The sequence below is a fragment of the Salarias fasciatus genome, chromosome 3, assembly GCF_902148845.1.
Source record: "Salarias fasciatus chromosome 3, fSalaFa1.1, whole genome shotgun sequence".
NCBI classification, from domain to species: domain Eukaryota; kingdom Metazoa; phylum Chordata; class Actinopteri; order Blenniiformes; family Blenniidae; genus Salarias; species Salarias fasciatus.
Genome location: NC_043747.1, coordinates 15796872 through 15819134, shown reverse-complemented (window position 1 = coordinate 15819134; position 22263 = coordinate 15796872). Strand labels below are relative to the sequence as shown.

At 41.8% G+C, this 22263-nt stretch overlaps 1 protein-coding gene across 1 annotated transcript in view; it reads right to left on the bottom strand.

The window, feature by feature from the left end:
* Positions 1-22263, bottom strand: part of nlgn2a (neuroligin 2a) — a 201456-nt gene that overhangs the window by 84993 nt on the left and 94200 nt on the right. The window contains exon 4 of the mRNA XM_030088438.1: positions 6147-6200. Coding sequence (XP_029944298.1) covers positions 6147-6200 — 54 coding nt within the window. The remainder of the gene's footprint in view (positions 1-6146; positions 6201-22263) is intronic.

Sequence of the window (22263 nt, the reverse complement as noted above, 5' to 3'; positions counted from 1 at the left end):
TTCTCTACGGCAAAGCAGATCTTCGAGATCAATAAAAACTATTTACAGTCTACTATGTACAACGTAAAGGTCTGGCTTGATGTCAGTAAGCGGTGCTCATCAGCAGCGTTCACTACAAACGGAGGAATCGATACGGCTGCAAATGAAGCTGCTAATATTAGAACGCACACATCTGACAGTGTCACAGTGGTTATTTATGACGGGGACGGGGAGAGCTAATGATGAAATCCATGGAGAACTGAAAGTATAGCTCTCACGCCATTTACAGAAAGAACAAATCTATTTGTAACAGCAATTAGCAATATCTTGTGTTAGTGCATTATATGTATAAAAATCAAACTTTGCTTCTTTTGTATAATGTGTGTATTGATCATTTGCTTTAATCTCTATGATAAACTGAAGGCAGTCAGGCCATTATTTTGATATCACATTTTTTCTCATTCAAGCCCAAATTTACTCTGTTCCACCATAAATCCGATTCGCAATAATTGTCTTCCTGTCGAATCAAAGCCAGAGAAGCTGTGTTACCACCGCTGACCCACATCAAAAGTACACAATCTGTTCAAATACAAACAAAAGTAAATGGCTGAATACTTACGTAATCTGCAAAAGCAAGAAAATGGGCAGCACATTATCAGAAATGAGGATTTGACGAACAGACTGACTGAAGGTAAATGTAAACCTCTGACTGTTTGATTAATGAAATCATTACACTGTAATTTAAAACCCAGTTGGAAGGTTCATTTTGTTATCATCGCTATTCATGAAGACAATCGGCCGCATTACTGGGAAAGACCCTCTTTACAATCCGCGATAACGCGGCCAGTGTTAGAAAAATGAGACTCGGCTCTTGAAAGGAAGATAATCAGGTGGTTTGTTCGGTCGTTCTGGGAAAACTGTGAAAATACTTATGACCTTTCTCTTGTGTTTTATGTCTTTCTTTCTTTACTGGCTGTACTCGGTGAATGGCGAAAATGCCACAGGATTATAGTTTGGGTTCCCCACATGAGTGACGAAGAAATAAGGTGGAAGAGAGACGGACTCCCTTAAAAAGCTAAAAACATGAAGTTTTGTGTGATTTGATGAAATGATCATTAGTTCTACCTTCTTTTCATCCATGCCATGTCAGGGCGCAAAAATCTAACAATTATTTTTCATTTGGACTTTTCTGATTAGCATTGATTAACTAATTATGCTTCATTAAATGATAAAATGTAATTGATTTGTCAGATTTTAAGGTCAGAGTTTCTTTTTTCTGAAGCTACAATCAAGTTGTGAACAAATATTTTCCATCTGTGTCTACAAGATTTCCAGAAAGTTTTATTACAGTGAGGAAAAGTTGTCATCTATGGATGCAAATGAGAGTTAAAGATGACAGAGATTCACAGATGAATTTGTGCTACATTCTATTTACAGAGTAACATTCTTTCTCCAGCTGAAATTCCCAGCCTGTTTTTGCAAAATATATAAAAACACACTTTGTTGATGCCAAAAGTTTGCTGCAAACTTTTTGTTTAGCCTGCATAATTAGGAAAAAGACAATTCAGGGGGGACTGTACAGTAATTAAATGATCAGTTTTTGAGAAAGTCAAGAGAATCTATGCGCCTTTTTCCTGCCTCGCAGCCTCTCTGCCGTCTGTAAAGCAGCTGCGCTTCATCTGTGTCTGTCGGAGCGGCTTCGGCGGAGTGTTTCCTTTCTCAGGGACGCGCATGTTTGTACTGCTCAGCCTTGTACGCGTCAGTCTGCGTCTGTGTGTGTGAGTGACTGTGTGTGTGTGTGTGTGTGTGTGTGTGTGTCAGTGAGCGGTGACATTGTTCCTGGCAGAAATGTGTTCCAGGTCTGGGGCTCAGGTGGCTCTGGTTTGTCTCTGATCGGAGCTGACACACAGAACGGCACAGTAACACACCATCTCTGTCTCTGTCTTGATTTAGCTCAATCTCGTCCTGCTTTGCAAAGCGCCCCCCCCTCCTCCTCGCTCCCTTCTCTGTGTATGCGTATACACACACACACACACACACACACACACACACTCGCAGAGCTCCATCAATCTTCCCGCACATCGATCCCGAGCAGCACTGCGGCCCAGGAGCCGCCGCTTTCCCGCACCTGACGCAGAAGCGGCCCCTGAATGAAGTCGTCTGCCCGGGTCGAGGACGCCGCTCCCAGAGTACAGTGTGTACTTTCGCTTCGGCTTGAATAGGCCCGGCGCATGAATAGGCTCGTGCATGGCCTAGAATATACTGCTTCAAAGCATGCCAGTTTGAAAAGGCTGTTGATATGCGGCTGAAAGAATGAGGACAAAATGGTGGACAAAAAGGATGAACTGACTGTGCCGACTGGGCTCTAATCAGACGGAAAAAAAAAAAAAAAAACGTGCCGGAGCCGTCCGCCACCGAGGATGTTGTTGATTAGGAAATAATAAGCGGGACAGCCAATAATGAGCATTTATGCCAGATTAATGAAAGACTCCGGCCCCTGTGCACTCCGCGTCTGGTTGTCGACGCTGATCGCTTTATTTGTGCAACGTTTCGAACAAAGCGGCTCTTTGAGAATCGCCCGTGTGCCGCCTGGCAGCAGAAGATGGCACAGGTCAGGCCGAGGAGCAGCCTGGAATCAAAGGGCATGAATCAGAAGCTGGAAAGAGAGCGAGAGAGGGAGGGCAGAGCCACCGGAGACCCACGGAAGACAACTGCGCCCGTTGTGTTGGATTACTGTTCTGGAACATAATGGAGACTCTGCAGCGGAGCATCAATCCCAGACTAATAATGCACCTCCGCTGCATCCAAATAAGCTTTTGTTTTGAGAGAAAACTGCTTTCAATCAATTTGCAGCTGCTGCAAGCCATTGACTGCTTAGCCGAAACACTCTGGGTTTGTATCTTGACATTAAAGAAAGAAGCTTTTCATTGCGGTCGACTTTTACAGTGGCAATCAGCAGCAAACAGTCACTTCAGATTTCAGGGTTCATTGGAATTGAATTTAATTTGGCTTCAGTTTACTGAATATGTTTATTTCATGGCAAGATAACAAATGTCCTGGAGCATGTCTAAAAAGGTCTGTTTAGACGTGGATGGTGATTTTCTTACCCAAACCACATCGACAACATTATCTTTGATGGGAAAATATTCACTCGCTGCAGAATACAGATAATCCATATTGTTCATTGACCTCCCAGTGGGAATAATGTTTGTTTGAATGTGAAGGTAAATATACAGTCAGACCTGTCAATGAGTGTATTCAAGGCTTTTATATGCAGTGGCTGCTGAGCAAGTAACCAGATAAAAATTTGAGTTTTCTTTTGTTCGCTAAAGGCCAATCAGTTCATCTTTGGGGTGAATAGTTTGGTGAAATTCCATTATAAATCTCTGGGTTTGTGTTACTGAGATGTTCAGAACTCTAACCAGTTCATCTTTGAGCTTTGAGAAACTCGTCAAAAAAGAAATACCTGCAAGCTTTTTCCGACAAATTTGTCTTTATAAAGGATCTCTGCCTGTTGTGACTTTCACCCCATCATCCATCTTCAGGGAAGAGGAATATCTGTAGAAATTCAGCCACTTTCAGTCAATGTGAAGGTTTTCTCTGAATTTTCTTTTCCCCAGTGACCTTGAAGCTGAGCAACACAGGACGGTCCATTCATCTCTGAGTCAACATGTTTGGACAATTGAAAGAAATTAGAGACGTCACATTGAGGAGAAGGTGTGATCATGGATTTTAACCATTCATATAAGTTCGACTGAACATGTGCAAACAACATAGAGCGGTTACCTCAAGGTGTTACCTAAATTTAACAGGACCGAGTACTTTTTAAATCAGTGATCTTTGAATTTCAGTATAATGACTTCTTTTTTTCAATAAAAACTTGGAAGGAATTGAGATTTCATATAATCACATTGATATTTTTGATGTTGAGACTTAAACATAACCACATTTTCTCATGGAGAAATAATCATTTGTAGAAACATAAGATACAACCAATTTCACCCCCGAAAGAAACGAACAAACCAAAAAATACCCTGCTTTCGAGAAACCCCCTTAAAGAGATTTTGATTCATCGCTACTGTAATGATCGCTGACTTTCAGTCGTTAAAAACGACCAGCAAGGACACATTATTTTAACCTAAGAGACATTATCAAGTACTTACTACTAATACGTTGTGTTTGGTGTGATTTATCATTTATTAATTATTCAACCTCATTTTGTATTGTGAAGGCAGCCCTCCTTTCAAATAAACGCAGACGCTCATGTTAAACTCTGCACACACAGTTAGGCCCATAAATATATTGTTCTGTTCATTGTCTTCATTCATTTCTAATGAAACAATTCAGATACAATAGAGGTGCAGACTTTCATCTTTAATTCAGCGGGCTGAGCAAATTAATTGCATAAAAATGTGAGTATCCGAAACATTTTGACCGTCTGTTTTGCCTATTATATTACTATATTTGGAATAGGTTCAAGTAAAAAGGTAAAAATCTATAAAACTTGTCCCAGTGTCCAAATATGCATGAGATTTAACCGTAGATCTACTGTGCAAAGTGAAACATTCAAGGAAGTTTAGTTTGCAGAGGAACTTTATGACTTTCTTATATTAGGAAATGTAGGGAAATTTAAAGAAGGTCTGTAAGTTTTTCTTCTTTCATCTAAATTCAACATTGAATAGTGTTGATAAAAATGTTAAACGGCGTACTTGTTCATTCTCGTTGAACAAACTATTCAAAGTTGAGTGAAATAAGTTAAATATGAATGAAATAGACCATTATAGGAGGTTTTATTTAACTTCTTGATCAAATATTTCTCACTTCTTACCCATGGAACTGGTCATTCTGTTCAGGAACAGGCAGCTTAGATTTATCAGCACGACTTACGCATATAGAAATACATTATTGTAAAGTGCATGTATTTGTACAGACATAAGACACACAGTGTTAAATCAGCAGTCAGGGATTTACGACTCCTGAGTTTAACTGTATGTTGTGATGAGGGATGACGTTTTGGTTAGTTTATCGGAGGGGGAAGAAGCATCCTGAGTGGGCCTGACTGACATGTGGCAGCTCAAAAAAAAAAAAAAAAAAAAAAAGAAAGAAAGAAGAAAAAAAAAGAAAAACAAGAAGGCTGTGTCTGTGCCGATGCGTTTGATCAGGAAGAAAATCCTCTCGTGTCAAACTTCCTCCCGAATCCCAAACTTCAAGAGAAAAGAAGAAGAAAAAAAAAAAGAAAAAAAAAAAACAAATCAAAGAGACAAGAAAAAGTTTCACCTGCACAACCCCTTCTTAAAAATAGCACCAAGAGAAATACGTATCAAAATATCATCAGTCATCTTTTCTTTTTCTTTTTTTGTTTTTCCTTCCTTGCGAGAAACAAGTCCACGAGAACAAGAGCAGAAGGGGGGGGAGGAGGAAGGGGGCAGATGAAAGTGCAGATAAAATCACCTCCGCCGTCTGAGTGTTGCAGGTAGGAGATAAATTAGAAGCAGGCTGAGAGTTTTTGTGTCCTTATTCCAGATGCCGATTAGAGCTAAATCTTCCACAGCGGGGCACCAGTGTCCTTGAGCGTCCCCCGTTTCTTCGTTCTTCCTCGCCTTCCCTTGATTTGATGTTATCGCCAGTGACTGGGAATCGGGCTACCTTAATATTTGTGTAGTTCCTTATTCAATAGCAATTTCATCCCCGAGCCGGAGGCCGAATGGCGGTAATAATGCCGCGCCCTCGCGGTGTAAGCCGCTCTCAAATGAGGCGCTAAACAACTGTCCGGTTTCACCGATGGGTTTTTTTTTTTTTTTTTCAAGGGCGCGGCGGGGTTGACGGCGGGGTCCGAGGGCCCTCCGTCACTCGAGAGCTCTGGAAGACACTCGGAGGTGGATTCATAATGAGGTTCTGTCGCCACGATCACCCAAGGTCACACAAAGGCCTGACGACTTGACACTTGAAAAGACATTCTTTTTTTCTTCTTCTTTTTTTCACATGTACACTTTCCCACCAACATCATCGTAAAGTCCCACCTATACATGTATGTGTGTGTCTGTGTGTGCGTGCATGCATGTGTGTGTGTGTGTGTGTGTGTGTGTGTGCAGTGTGTGTGTGTGTGAGACACATCCCCCAAAAAGACTTCAAAACAAGAAAAAAGGAAAAACATGCAACAAAAATACCTTCGTCTCGAGGCTTGTTCATTGAAGATTCATCGTGTTTTTTTGTGAGCGGACCTAGGGTTAAGAAAAAAAGGGGGGAAAAAGAGAAAAGAGAAAATTCAAAAAAGATTACTGGCAAAAACCGAGAAAAAGAAAAAAAGAATATCAAAAAAAGAAAAGAAGCAAGAGCAAAAAGGACAAATCAGCAAGAGTTCACGTTTGCTTAGTTTTTTTTTTTTCCTTTTAAAAAGAGTACAAAAACAAAAACAAAAGGCATCACAGACACAGATTTATCACAAGAAAAGACACAAGATCAAAGTTTTGTTGTTTTGTTGTGGATGTGGTTTCTTTTTCTTCCCCCTGTAGAAGAAAATGTCTGCCACTGTCTGCGTTTCTATCTGCTGTCCTTCCTTTAAACCCCTTCACTCCCTGACTGGAACATGTGGATGAAACGGAGGTGGGGGAGGGGGGAAAGATGGGGGTTAATAATCAGACTGAGGCCTTGAGTGGTTTGAAGAACAGGACCCGGCCCGGTTTTTTTGTTTGTTTGTTTGTTTTTGCTCCAAACATACTTTTAAAAAAAAGTTGATTTCTTTGAGATGAAAAAGCGAGCGGAAAAAGGAAACAACGGACTGCGGTCCTGATGCTCAAACCCCCAAAACGCCGACATCTCGGCACACAAGATGTTAAAGGGACGCTGCACGACACCAGTCAATTAGAGGCTTTGCTTCGTTTTTGTGTTGTTTCTTTTTTTTTTTTTTTTTAAAGAAAGACACAGTGGACACAAAGACACCTTTAATTAGACAGCCGCCGCTAACGCAGAGAGACACACACCCTGGAATGGTAAAAGGCAAGTTAATCATGTTGCAGACAAAACAGGGCACAGGTGCTTTTGTGTGTTGGAGCATGTGTGTGTGTGTGTGTGTGTGTGTGTGTGTGTGTGTGTGTGTGTGTGTGTGTTGTCATTGTTCAGTGGTGAAACCAAAAAGCCCCCATTCCCCAGGCGGGTAAATAATTACACAACAGCAGTGTGTCAATTTGAAATGACAAGCCAGCGCATCACTAATTGCGTGGAGGAGCGCAGGTAAAAAGGTGAGTGTAATTTGATCCCCATCTGCCCAATGGCTGCTTTTCTTTTTCTCTTTTTTTATTTTAGGTAATTAAAGGAGTGGCAGAAAAAGATGAGAAAACAGAAAATGAATGAGAGATACGGAGAGTGGCACAGAGAGAGAAAACGGGATTAAAAGAATCTTTTTTTGGTTCTTACAATCGGAAATTCAGACTGTAAGCATTATTTTTTCAGATTCTGCTCAGCCTGGATCAGCCACACGCTGTTCTGAAGCGCTAACCAAAGCGGTATTCGTACACCGGTCACCTCCTCCCTCTCACGGCGACCGCTTGTGGAAAACGCCGCTCACCTCCGCATTCAGAGGTTCAGCGCGGTGAGGAGAAAACGGTTCACCTTTCATCTGATGAATTCACTTGGGGAAACTTGAGGTTTTTTGCGAAAAAGAGTTTTTCTTTTTTCTTTGGAAGTTTTTGAGTAGGGAAAAAAAAGGCACGTTATGTAACCACACAGACTCACTGGAAGCGTCTGCTCTCGGTCCAACTGAAAGTCTTTATACACAGCAGACGGGAGCCGAACATTTGATACCTGGCCAGGAGGAGGTGGGGATACACCTAAAGACTGGAGTTTTAAACAAACTTCCTTTAAAAACAGAGAATAAACATGCGGTACGAACACAGAGTAAAGGGTGAGAGAATCAAACCGCTGCTCCCAGCATCAGGTCAGTTCAGTACAGAGGACTGATTTCTAGTGATATCTTAATCACTGAAAGTCTCATAATACAAATCTAACTTCACAAACAGCACAGTTTAAACCTGGAAGTAACGTATAACTTGTTTTATTTGAGGAGTTAGTTGAAAAACTAAGTTGAGTGATCACAGCTTCTGCTCAGACACCTGGAGTGTCAAAACATCATCTGAAGTAACTTGATTCGTTGACATTGAAGCGGAGTGAAGCAACAGTCGACAGAGTTGCAGTTCCTGCTTCCTTGTTAATAATAGCTGTGGCCTCCTTTAAATAATGGATCTTTTTGGGTTGAGGGGGCTTCTGACGGCTGAGTCGGGTTAAGAAAGTTAGCCCTGAAGCTCACATCAGCCTCGGATCTGAAGAGGAAGAAAAAAAGTTTCCCTCCGACTGTTGACCACGATCTGGAGGCTGAAGTGAGAAAAGTTGGAAAATTTCTGGAGGATGAATACAACCTTCTGAAGAGCTGTGTCCTCAACACACTCCTGATACATCTGGGTGTTTCTTTTTAGCTTTTTCCCTCTTCAGGTTTTAAACTGATGCTTGTTCCAAAATTAATTCATGCAGCTTCACAGGACTTTGATTTTCAGATAAGTACCGTTTTTCACTTTTGTTTATTGGCGCCGAGTTTATCTGATGTGACACTACAGCATTGATCCCTCGCTCCATCATAATGACTTTATCACTTAATCTAGAACGCGTTCGCAGATCTGAAACTAACTGAGCTACTACAGATGCAGACATTTGATCTCGATCCTGGAGGGCCACACTCCTTCCTGCTGCGACCTGATTGCAATTAGCTGCTCGCTATCAGTTTCTCCGCACAGTCGGACGGCGACGCGTTCGTTGTAATTAGGCGTGTTGAGGCACGCGTGCGTCTAAAACACACAGATCACCAAACGCTGGGCAAAAATGTGATTTTTTTTTTTTTCACTGCGCAGTCGAGGAAACGGCAAGAGAGCGAGTTAAACACCTGCTGCACGCTCCAGAGTGAAATAAAAGCGTGTTTCCGATCCGATCTGACTAGCGGGGCTCGAGTTACTCCGAACAAATTCTCCTCCTGGACGTTTTTAGGCACTTACACCTCGGAAATACGCGGCGCTTTCAGGTACCCAGCTAATTATTAGGAGTGACTTGACAGCTGGCTCCGAGCAACAACACAACTCTTAATTAGAAAATGAGCAATGACGACTAATTTAATGGGAACATTTCTTTCCGAAGTGAGATTTATGACCTCAAAGCGGAGTGTACAATGCTCGCTTGCCGCGGCAGTCTGATGTTTGGAATAATTTCTCTTCTATTCGCACCCCTGAGAGGTAAAGAAAAGTTTCTATCTGCAAGTGGAGCCTGAACGCAGCGCTCAGCAATAATTGCAGCAGCAGCATGAGTCCTGAGGTTTGTGGTGATTTAGTGAAGTGTGTTGTGGGGTAAAAAAAAGTTCACTTGTGACCTTGGAAGCAATAAAATAATTTTAAAAGAAAAAGCGAGAGGGGAGAGAGAGAGAGAGAGAGAGAGAGACTCAAGTTCTGTTTTTCAAAAGTGGAAAAACTCACTTCTTCAGTCAAGGACAACAACAGCGTGTAAAAACCTGATTCCAGAAGCGCTCCGTTGTTCTGAGAGCTGTGAATGCAACGGGACGCAGAACTGTGAAAAACCCATTCAGTCTCTCATGTTTTCTCTCTGACAGCAAAGCAAATACAGATGGAGAAATGTTGCTGTTTCAGAAACACTTTTCAAATGTGATGCAAGGAACTTTTTTTCTTTTTCAGGACTGACAGTGAAAAGAAAAGATCGAGTCAGACGCCTCAGTTCCTGATCCTTTACATATTTATAGCGCTTCAGATTTTAGGCGAGGTAAGAATTAAAAGGGAAAAACAGAAAGAAGCTGGCACCTTTGTATTGGGTACATTCATTTCATTCATTAAGTATGAAGACGGACTGAGGTGAGAAGAAAATACGACGTGGTCCAAACAATCAAATTTCATGTCACAGATCCTCAGGAGCCATGAGTCTTTATTGGGATGAAGATGAATAAAAAAAAAAAAACAACAACAAAATATCTTCATAGTCAAGGAATCAGAGTGATAAAGTGGGATTAAGATGTGAATTCTGACAAAAGTGTGGACAGGTTGACCCTCAATGAATCACAGACACTCACACATTCACACACATCCCTACCCACACTTCATTTTTTAAGAATTTAACACTATTTTCCCACTAGTCGGACTAATCAATGTTTATCTTATCAGCATATAAATTCTTTCCATTCCACTTTTATAGCAGGAGTATTTTGTTTTTATAAACAGTATTCCATGTTGTTTTGTCCTATTTCTGATCTGTGTCAAGTTTGTTTGATTACAGCTGAGATTGTAATTAAAAGCCACATTGGAGACCAAACACTGAATAATATAATCTCGTCTCTAATCTCGTAGGCGAGGGGAAATGCCCGTGAAGCTGTTCGATTAAAAGAGTTCCTGCTTGTGGCACATGAAATTCTCCCACTAAAAACTTTGTCAAGATCACAGAAAGAGTCAGAGAACTGCCAGTGAAGAAAGCTGGAACGGCTCATTTTTAGGGGAGTTGTGACAAAACGCGGGAAAGCACAAATCAAGCAACTATTACCAGGCCGGTGACATGCTGAGAAAAAGATTTGTCTTTTTTTTTTTTTAAAGTGGAGGTTGATTGACACATTTTCCTGTGCGATGAGTGGGCGAGCAGCCGAGCACAGCAAATCAAGCTGCAGGGGAAAAAACAGCTGGTTTCCCTGACATCTTTAACACTCTTTTCACAATCAAAAGAGCTGCAGTGTGGGGGGAGTCAGAGAGACAGAGGTGGGCAGTCCTGATCCTGCACGCTTTTTTTAAAGGGACCCAGTCTTTAACATACATCTGTCTAATTGGACGATTAAAAGTACAGACATTTATTGTCCATTCAGACTTAATCTACTGATGACAAATTCAATAAATTTGCAAACATGTCAGTAAAAACCTTCATATCATTATGGGCTACTATGTGTAGAATTTTTTAAGACTTAAAAAAAAAAAGTTTTTTGGAATGAAGCCACAAAAAAGAGGTGTCAAACATAAGGCACGTGGACCAAAACTGGCCTGCAGCAGGATCCAATCCGGCCCACCAAAATAAGAGGTTAAATTTCAAGAAAACATTTTCTTTTTTTTTTTTTTTTTAAGAAACTTCTTAAGAGTGCACAACACCACACAGACTGGAGCTGAGATATCGGTATGAAAACTATTTCAATCATTGCTAGCATTAGCCTCAAAGCCAAGCTGTCAGGGTGAGTTGGTAACAACATGCATGAAGCAACAACTACAGGTGGAGTTCTTCTGACATTTCACTATACTTTGCACTAGAGTATCTCATCAAAATTGGCTTCATGTTGAGATTGGAACATACATTTCCATCACCTACAGTCTGCAGGGAGTTGATGGAACATTTCCTTCATGAATCGCTGCAGTGAAGCCAAACGTTGGAAGAAACACTCTGACAAACAGAAAATCCTACCGAAATGCTAATAATAGAGCCGAAGCAGATCCTGAACAATGGCATTAGCTTAAATTCATTAATAGAATCATGAAGAATCCAGCCAGTGCTCCTATACATGAAGAATATTCCAGACCTCCAGTTGTTTACACTCCTCTCTCGCTCTCTCTCTCTCTCCTCTGTCTTCCATACAGTCTTTGTTTTCCGCCCTCCCGTCTGCGAGGCTGTTTTCATCTTCCTCTCCTCGCGTTCGTTCACATCTGTGTCGCCGGCCGACTGTGCGGCGGGCTTTGAAGGCGGTTACGTAAGGCCCCGCTCCGGCTGCGCTCCCCCCCCCCCCCCGACGGCCAGGCAGACGCTCGCAAACAAACCGGCGCCCGGTAAACAGATCTGAACGCGTGCATGCGAGCAGGAGGCGTTAAAACGCAGGTTTATTCATGTTCGGGGTGGATGCAGATTTGGAGTAATTGAAAGGAGTCGCCAAAAAAAAAGAAAGGATTAATACACCGAGCGTGTGGCATCAAGGGAAAACGCAGGTTTAGCTTGACAAGGTTTTTTTCTCTCCGAGTGTTTAAACCACCTTGTGATTCTGCTGCATTCTTCCGTGGAGGAAAAGCAAATTGAAGGGAAAACAAGGCGCAGGCCTCGGAGGTGTTGGAGGGGGTGACGAGCGATTCCTCTGATAGCTGGCTCCTCATTTAGCGCTTTTTGTTTTTGAAGCATCACTTGAAATTCTCCCACAGGTGTCTCATTCATTTGAGATCTTGTGACTCCTGAGTGGCTTCGCTCTCGTCAGACCCGGAGAACCGCCTCATTTCTGCATTCGCTAAGCAGACGTGGCAACCAGAGGGATCCAACGTGTGACCGACAGGTTTCGTCTGCTTCAGTCAAAATCGCATTTTGGTGTTTTGTAGTTAAAAATAACCTCGTCTTCAGACTGATTGAAGTTTAAAGTAAATCGTTACCAGCAAAAACACACCAAATCTCCAAACAAAGTAAATTCTGCTCTTTCCACATTATTTTTTTAGTATAAATATATGGTCTTTATATCATGAATAAATGAAAATCTTTAAAATATTCAAGAATTCACTCCACTTTTTTTTCCAATTAGTATTTTCAACTATAAATGGTCTCCCTCGGTGAGGGTATCTTAATAATGTGCAGCTGTATCATTGTCCTGTTGCTGAGCTGTCAGCGCTGCGCAGGGCCGTCTAATGACCGAGTCACTCATTACGCGTTGTTTTGGCCAATTTGAGATAATGACTCATTATCTAAGTCCAATTTATATATATATATATATATATATATATATATATATATATATATATATATAAATAAATAGCGTAAGCACTCTAACTCACACAGTTCCACGAGAGTGGAGCATGTTTTCGTCAGTCGCGCGGAACTCGGCACAACACCTGAAATGTATTTATTTATGAAGCAGTGATAACAACAGCAGACAGCTTTTAGAGAGCGGAGGAAACATATAACAGTAAATATAACAGGTTTTTGTAATAACTGTCAAAAACAAATGGCTTGATAATGAATTATTCACAGCACTGGCTGTGAGTGTGTGTGTACTGTGGCAACGTTGGTTGAGAAAACCTTTGTCAATACATTTTCCACTGTCCATTTAAAGAGTTTGAAATAATCTGGAAGCTTCAATCTAATCTGAATGAACCTTTCAGTGAAGGCTTTCTTTCTCTCTCCCTAATTTTTACGAGGATACTTTAACTTGCTTCCACTTGCAAAGTGTCCATGTTTTATACGACAATGGAGGCGCCGGTTCCTCTGTATTGCGTCTTAAGTCGATTTTATCCTGCCTGGAGGGTTTGGCTGCAACAAACCTGTCAGGATTATGACTGAAGTTTGATCTTTACGACGTGTTTTTACAGCATGCAGAAACTTTGCCTCGGCAATGACTGACAAAAAGCCCGCTGACTGATGGCTTTCGATGGCTCTGCGTTCCAGATGAAATCTACACCATTTCTTTAACAATATGAAATATACCAAAGCTCAAAAAGAGTTTTTTTTTTTTTTTTTCTCTGTCTTTGCAGATGTGAGTGAGCGTGTGTGAAAATGTTTATGCGCCGGCACAAGAGTAAGTAGGTGTTGAGTAGCTCATTTGAGGCAGTGCGCGCTAGTCCGGCGTGATCTACGAGGAAATGGAACTGCGGCTGACAGCTTGTGAGCGAGAGACGGCCGTGAAAGATGGACGCTGCGTCCGGGGCCGTGCAAAACAATGTGAGTGAGTGAACGTGTGTGTGTGTGTGTGTGTGTGTGTGTGTGTGTGTGAGTGTGTGTGTGTAACAGGGAGAAAGATGGAGATGGAGGAAAGAAAAGAGCAAGAGCGAAGACGGGGACATTGTCATTGTCCTAGAGCTAAAATATTACAGCGGCACAGCAATGAATAACTCAATGGGCTCCGTGCACAGGCGCGTGCACGTCAGAGCGGGCTGCAGATAGATGAGGAGCCGGGACGAGAGCGACGCGCCGCCCGCTACGTGTTCGGACGTGCGTGATGCGGCCGTAACGGCGGACGGACGACCAAGCCGACAGGCAGACACACTGCTGCCATTCTTCTGCTTCATTATGGCGCTCCCCGCCTCGCCCGGCTGCCACGCTCCGCGTGTGTGCGCGGCCCGGCTGTGTGGGCAGGTCACACATGAGTAGCTGCGACTACGCTACACACAACTGAGAAGTCCTCTCAGATGAATGGCGGTCAGCGCGGGACGTGGCCTCCTCTCCCAGGAGGCGGTAACCCTTCAGAAGACTGCGGCCTGTTGTGATCGCTCAGTTAAAAATTAATGTTGGAAGATGTATTTGCATCTACTAAAACATTCCAACCTCACACACAGCCTTAGCATTCCTCTGCTACCTCTTTCTTTGTTTGGACGAGCTTCCAATCAATCAATCAATCAATTTATTTTTGTATAGCCCAGTATCACAACAACAGTTGCCTCAGAGGGCTTCAAGATGTTACATTGGTTGGTAAAAATAAAAACAGTGAATAAGCATAATGTTAATATGTGAAATTCACAGTAGCGAGACAAAACGAAGCAACCACCGCCTTAGACCCTCACATCCGGCAAGAAAAAACTCCAAAAACCCAGTGGGAAAAGAAGAAATCTTGGGGAGAACCACAGTATGGAGGGATCCCTCTCCCAGGGACGGACAGCTTTGGCAACAGCTATCATGAGACAATAAGAAGTAAAGCCTAGGACTATGTTGAGTACAGTCTGTTGGACGGTCCAGCACAAGAACCACGGATCCCAGAAGTAGAACTGAAGCCAGTCCGCGGGCAGCACCGACAGGAGTGTCCTCCCGGTCCGGACGGAGCTTGTTCGTAGGCCCTCGTAATAGTGGAGTCAGCTTCATCGTTTCACCTAGAGATGTAACGTCGTATTGCAAAAGACATCGGTTCTGGACTTTCTGGTTCGCTGACTTCAGTCGGCTCAAGAGAAACAACAGCTTATTATGGGCATTTCTTAAACTACTATGATTCTGCAAGACAATAGAATGAAGAAAAAAGATTTAAAATTAAGTAATTTCTGTATCTGCTTTGTTGATAATGTCTGAAAATAGACTTAAACCTTTCTACTAGAATGCTAAAATGCTTTAGATATGAGTAGATATTAAATATGAGTAAATATAAAACAAAAATGTTGGCTTCATTGGACATTCATGCGCATCAAGTAGTTTCTGTTCATACGAAGTGACGCCACTTTGTAAGAGGACGACGGGGACTTCTCTCCTCCTCCCTCGTCTCCCTCACTTAACACACAGTAACCTTCCCCGTGGCGGCGTTAGGTGAATAATAGGCTTTTAGGGGATTTCAAAGTTACAGACAAAGACGGATGAGAGTGCGGCGGCGCGGCGGACGCCTGTTTGAGGCCACTAGGGGGAACGCCGCACCGCGCTGGAGCTGAGCAGACCGGCGGGCCAAGCAGAGGACAGCAGAGGGCCCACAGGCGGGGAACCTGAAGATTCTCATCAACTACTTCCTGTGCTCCTCTGTCTCTTCTCATCTGCAATATAAATCTACCTTTTTCCATAAATTGATGTATTATACATTTTATAGTTAACTGGATGAAGGATCATCAGCATGTGATCATAACAGGCTGGACTGCCTCATTTTATTCAGATTCAGGCTGAAGGAAGTATGAAAATGTGACGGTTCGCAGATCTAAAAGTTGGTGGGATCTGCATATTTTAGGTGCACTTGATACTTTGGGAATATGGAGCCCTTCTCCTGTTTCTATAGTTCAAATTATTTATGAGGCCGCTTTCTCTCCATCCTTGTCTTGCATTAAGGAGCTGATCTGTTGTGCTGGAGCTGGCTTTGGCATGCTTTTATCTCGCTCCACATTGTTCTCAGGAGACTGTATGCACATAAAAAAGAGCGAGATAGGAAGACGTGTGGATGTGTGGTTCTGCAAATTTATTAGATGTATTTATATCTGTATACCACAGGGTTTTTTTTTGTTTGTTTGTTTTTTTTTTTTGAGGCATCAACTGCAGGAATAAATACAGAAAGAAAATAAATAAATAAAACATCTCCATGGCTGCTGCCAGCAACATGAACTGTAATTTGGATTTGCGATTCTGGGAGTCAAAACTAAAAATGACAGCATTGTGGCATATCGTGGTGAAACTGATTATTATAATCCACTCCATATTATTCGTCATACATATTCGAGCTTATATGAGAACCTATGGTGGGCACAAACAGCGAAATGTCTGTTTGATGATTTAATTCAAGGCAGAATCAGGAATCGAACCGCCAATGAAGAGATTGGAAAACAACCCACTCTACCACCTTTAAATCCTCTAAAAGCTCAAATTAAAAGCTTCAAACTCAATTAACTCAATTTTATTTTACCCAAAATTACTTGTAGGTTCACACGAATTCCACAAAAATGACTATTCTTGTGGATCAAGTATTATTTCAGATACAAAATCAACATCAGGCAGCGTAACGGAGGGAAGTGATTAAAGCGAGTATCGCCGTGAGGAACGTCTTACCACATTAATCATAGATGAGCTGCTCATGTTGATTTTTCATGTATGTAAAACTGAAAAGAACAGCAGGGCGAGGGAGATCAAGACGACATCGTAACGCTCATAATGCAGGGAATAATGGAGGCATGACGAGGTGGAACGGGAACGCGGTGTAACCCGTTCCGACGTCTCACTGGTGTCCTTCCAAAACTGTGCTCATGGGTTCTTAATAAGCTCCAGTGCGCCTGATAGTATTAGTTAATGCACTGTGTGTGCATTATGAGAAGTACGTGGAGGGCAAGCGGAGAGCACGAATCTCCAACCGAAGCCAATAAGCCATTTCTACATCTGCAGCTGGGACCACCATGTCCATCATGATGTTTTGGGGCATTCATTCAAAATCTGCGATGACAAAATTCAAAAAACTACAAACAAAACTTTAACCCTAATGTTAATTCCCCAGAAATGAGTTGGTTTAATTTTAGTGCAACCTCACTGATCTCTCGTATAAAGGTTTTTTTTTTTTTTTTTTTTTTTTCTACCCACTGTTCAGTTTTGGATCTCAAATTTGCATGATCTATTTTACACTTCCTGGAACAGCGCAGGCCACAAAGGACCAATTTGAAGCAGCAGTTACCTTCACAGCAAAAACTGCAGCTACTGTCTTTCTTTGTTTTTTATACCTTACAGAGTCTACTCTATTTCGTTCCCTTTAAAGGATCACTGCTGGTCTCTCAGATATTTAGCAGCCACAGCATTGAAAGTCATAATTTAGTGTAACGTCCTCAGGGTGGGAATTACACTCCATCACCAGTTTTATTCAGGATCTACATACAAAGTCTAAGAAGCCTTCACAAAGAGGGCCACTTGTACCCCGAGAGGTATTTTGGAGCTCAGAACTTGCTGAATTTTCTGTGTTTACGTGTTCTCCTTCGCTTGCCTTCGGTCAAAGTCAACCGGGATCGACTCTTTTCCCAAAGTGACTTAATGACTTTACGGCATGAAAAAGTCCATCTATGATCTTCTATATTCCGTTCCCAGCTGACTATAGTCACTACAACACGGTCACTAATTAACCTAAAATCCATGTTTTTGTAATTGGACAGCATGCACAGAGGTCGTGATACAAATATTCTTATTAAAACAAAATGCCTCCAGGAGACCCGGAATATTTTCCAATATGCTTTTCATTACAAAGAATAGATAATCCACCCTGCACAGGTGTGAAAACACCCTGAAAATAATATACTTCGATGCAATAAAGACAGAAATATGACTTCAATGAGTCATATTTACAAATTGCTGTAACAAGTTTCACAGAAAGCTCAGGTTTATGGAAAATTGAAAGCTATTATTTTGGTCTTAAATTTGAAGTGTAGCTTTAAAGATAAAAGGTTTGTTTGGAGTAATGACCAAATAGTAAGTTCTACTTAAAAACAGCCTTTACAGGAACGTTTACCGAGCGTCAAAAGGCACAAGCCCCGCTGCTCCACAGTCTGTTCTGTAGCTAATGTACAGCTTCTTTTTTTTCCCTGAGGCGAAATATCTGACAACTGACCGACTCCGACGACTACTCCAAGTTTTTATCAATCTAACACTAATATCTGTGTTTACCACACATTCATCTGGGAGAACCTTGATTTTTCTCCATGAGGAAGCACACCGGTGCTGAATAACCCACTGCCCCTGGGCTGGTTTATGCAGCGTTGCTAGGATACAGGTAAAGAAGTGAATGAGGTCGAGGCACGCTGATCTGTAGCTGTCCTCTCCATATTACCGATGTCGGCCTGTTACTATTAAACTTAGGAAATAACGTAAAGTGAACGCTACCAGCTGTTACTGAAATGTTTCATTCACCTCTCTGTACAGAATTCATCTTTGAGTTTCCTTCCTTCTTCTGGCCGCCTCTCTCCCCCCCCCCCCCCCCCCCACCACCCTTTCTTTTTTGCACACCATTTTTCTCCCCCTGTCAACTCCTTCTCCCTCCTCAGTCTCTCGGTGCCTCATTCCGGAGCCTCAGACCGAGAGCCTGAGAAATATCGATCCGCCTCGGCCTGAAGGGGAGGGAATCAAGTAGGCAGAAAGGATGAAGGAGGGGGGGGGGGGGGGGGGGGGGGGAAAGAGAACGAAAGATGGAGATGACAGGGGAGAACAGGATGCTGACACAAGGCTTTTCGAATAATGTGTGTGTAAGAGGCACGGAAAAGACAGAGGAGGTACGGCTGAGCCGAAAATGAAGAGAAAGGAGGGTTTTTGTGCCGCGTGAAGGGGAGAAGAAAAAAGAGGATGATAAAATGTACATGAAATGAAGAGGGGGAGGAGAGTGTGACTGGAGGGTATTTTTAAAGGCGGAGGAATGGGAGGTGAAAATGATGTGGGAGAAAGAGTTTAGAGTGAGGGGAGGGGAAGACGAGAGGATGGAAGAGGGAAAGAAGAGGAGGAAGGAACATGTGAGGAGGAGGAGGGGGGAAAAAATACCCCACCAATAAAGAAATGACAGCGAGAAACAAGACGAGATTATGTGAATCAGAGAGAGGGAAGCAGATGTAGAGGATGGCGGGGAGGCAGATGGAGTGACATTTACCGAGTGCTGATGATCGAGTAGGCATGAAGGTTAAAGCCATTTTCTCCCCGCGCGCGCACACGCGCACGCGCAGGCTTATCTGTTCATGCGTTCATGCATACACTACAGCAACAAATGTGAGCTTTGGAGCAGAATGTGAAATTCAACAATACAACTTTCAGTCCTGACAAAATAACAAATTACCAGCAACCTTTTCCCGCGACCAAAAAAAAAATTCCCTTCTCGGGCAGGAATATCGAGCCTCAATGCATTAACTTTTCATAAGGTGACCAAATAAAGGCAGAAAATCCAATAGTTACTTTGCTTCATGTGTTATATTGAATCCCCTGTGTAAACACTGCCCAATGCACACAGTTTTTAATGAAGAACTCCTCAACGCTGACACATCGACGTATCGGAGGTGTGATGAGCGTGGCCACGTCCCCCGACAATGTCAAATCTGTTGCGTTGCACTGAGCAATATTACACGCAAGGTTGATCCACTCACACACGGTGAACTCCACCTTCTGGTCTCATCATCAGGTCATTAATGACGTGTGTGTGACTTGCAGCCAAATGTGTCCTGATATCGATCAACACGTTGCGGTGCAGCCGCCGTTTTCTCGGTTGAGAGTTTGAGCTGAAATGTGTCCTGGACTGCATGCAGACATGGTTCTGATTCCTGTTTTAAAGTAAAATTGTTTATCTTCTGGAATGATTCACAGTGTTTATGGTTTTAATGAGGAAACCCTAAGGATGTCAGGCATCCGATAGTTTGCTCATTAGCCAAACTTCTGGAGAATTCTACAGAATGGAATCTGTTTACTGTCTGATGTGACATCCTGCACTTCTCACACACAAAACACATATCTACAAAAAGAGACTAAAGAAAGTCATCTATACAAAATCAAATATATTCAGATCGAAACTAGAAGCAATCCTATACACATACATATGCACACATTCACACACACACAGTCTTAAAAGGGTCAGGATGAAGGAAAACTTATTTAATCCTATAACTTCTGCAATATTCTATAATCAATGATATGATTACTTCAAAATCCTATCAAAAGTACATAATTCAACATCTATACATCTCTATATACATATATAAGAAGACATATATACACATACATATATACACAGATCCTAATAGCTCGAATTTTACTAATGATTTGTGAGTTGTGAACTTGAGTAAAATTCAAAATACTATTATTTGATGTATTTTGTCAGGTCTGCTTCTGAAGGGATATTTAAAACAATTAACAGTCTGTCTGTCTGTGTCACATTGCATCTGTCACACTGACTATGGCCACAAGAGGTCACTATCATCAACACTATCTTTGACATGTGGCTTGGCCTCATTCAGTTAACAGATAAAAACTGCCCTCAGGTTTTTTTTTAATTCTTCTTTTCTTTTCTGTTGAATTGTCAACAGAATAAATGACGAGGGTTTCTCACTACACCATCACTGACTCAAGATGCTGAAGAGCAAATGACTGATGAGTTTTCCCGTCTGGCTTTTGACGTGGTTAAAATGCATATGTGCAGCTATGTGATTTTTTTTTTTCTTACTTCAAGATTTATTAATTTAATGAATGTGGAAGAACTTAGAACTGAACTTTATCATCAATTAGCAATGATAACTAAAGATTAATTATCTATCCCCTATCACTGTGATTATTAATGACACAGGGCTGAATTATATAGGAATGAATGTAATGACATTACTTTATAGAGATAAAATAGATTCATATTACCTCAGCAACATATTTCTTCTTCATATTGTGGGGTATAAATGTATCATATACTAGACTGTTTGGTGATCGAGGTCTGAATGTGGATATTGTTCAAAAAGCCTTTGTTTATATGTCCCAGCTGGCTCAAATTGTTGAGCCTTGTTTGTGTCAAGCCTGTCAATTCCCTGGCACAACAGTGCGATTCCTTCTGATCCAGAGGTGAAAAGATTACTGGAGAGAGACACTCAGCCCATCTCCCATAATTCCCTGGGTCTGTCAGAACAGCACCCACTGTTTGCCTCCATGTAAAAGGTAAGAGGCGTGTTGAGAAAAGCCAGCTTTTTAACCATTTTGACATTTGCGGTTTTGTCAGCAGAGCTGTGTGTGCTCTTTATTAGGCTAACCTTTGAAGAGCAAAGAGTCTTTATGTTGTCTGACATATGGGGAAGGAGGAGGAGGTAAAGGAAAACAAGAAGAAAAAAAAAAAGATGGTGGGAGGCTGCGCTGTTGAGCTATCAAAATGCCGACAGGCTCAGCTGCTCCGTTGCCATTTCATGTAGTATTTCATCTCAGAGGTAATCTCTGCAGCATATACTCTTTCTTGCCTTTGTCCAGAAAAAAAAGAGAAAAAACCCACAAAGGGATCAATCTGAGTTTGTGTATTCGAGCAGTCATTCATCCCGTGGGCTATTTCTGCCCTAAACAAAGGCTTGTTTGTGATCTGTGCAATAACCTTTTTGTATAGTGGACAATCACTGTTGCTATTTATCTGTCTTGGAGATATTTCTGCTTCACCTGGCACAGAGGTCTCCTCTTTGTCTGTCATCCTGACGCCAATAATAACACATATGATGGAGAGCAAAGCAAGACACACACGGATGGCTATATGTGCAGAAGTGTAGAAGGAGCTCTAAAAGATGAATGATATAACAAAGCAATTTAAAAGCTGGAAACAGCAAGCGAATGCATCATAACTGGACCTAAATATGAGCCGAGTGGAACACCACAGATCATGTGATTTGTGAAGTAGAGTAAAATGAGAAAATATCAATACAGTGAAAACAATGCCCAGACACTAAGTCTATATTAATATTATGATTTTTTTTTAATAATAAAGATTTATTGTTTTAAAAAAAAAAAAGTTTAACCTCAAATAGCAAATACTAAATAAAGCTGGATTTAATCACGCCGTGTATGCAGAGTGCATTTTTGAGGAATTACTGATGCCAAGGTGAGAAAACACCTCGGCTGATGCCGTTGCTTATGAGTCATTTCATGTGAAGTGACTCAACCTACCAAGATGGCGGTACTGGAATAAATCAAACAAGAACAGACTGTCCAACACATCAAAGATCAATCTTTCATAAAGCAGTCCGACCTTCCAATAAAGCCCTTGATTTCACTCTTCCCAAATTGTTTCAGGCCACATGCTTGTCTTGAGATTTTGCTGTGACTTACAGGGATTTGGGAGCTTATGTTGGAAAGCTGTTTAGTTAGTGTTTACCAATGTGAGAACATCGATAA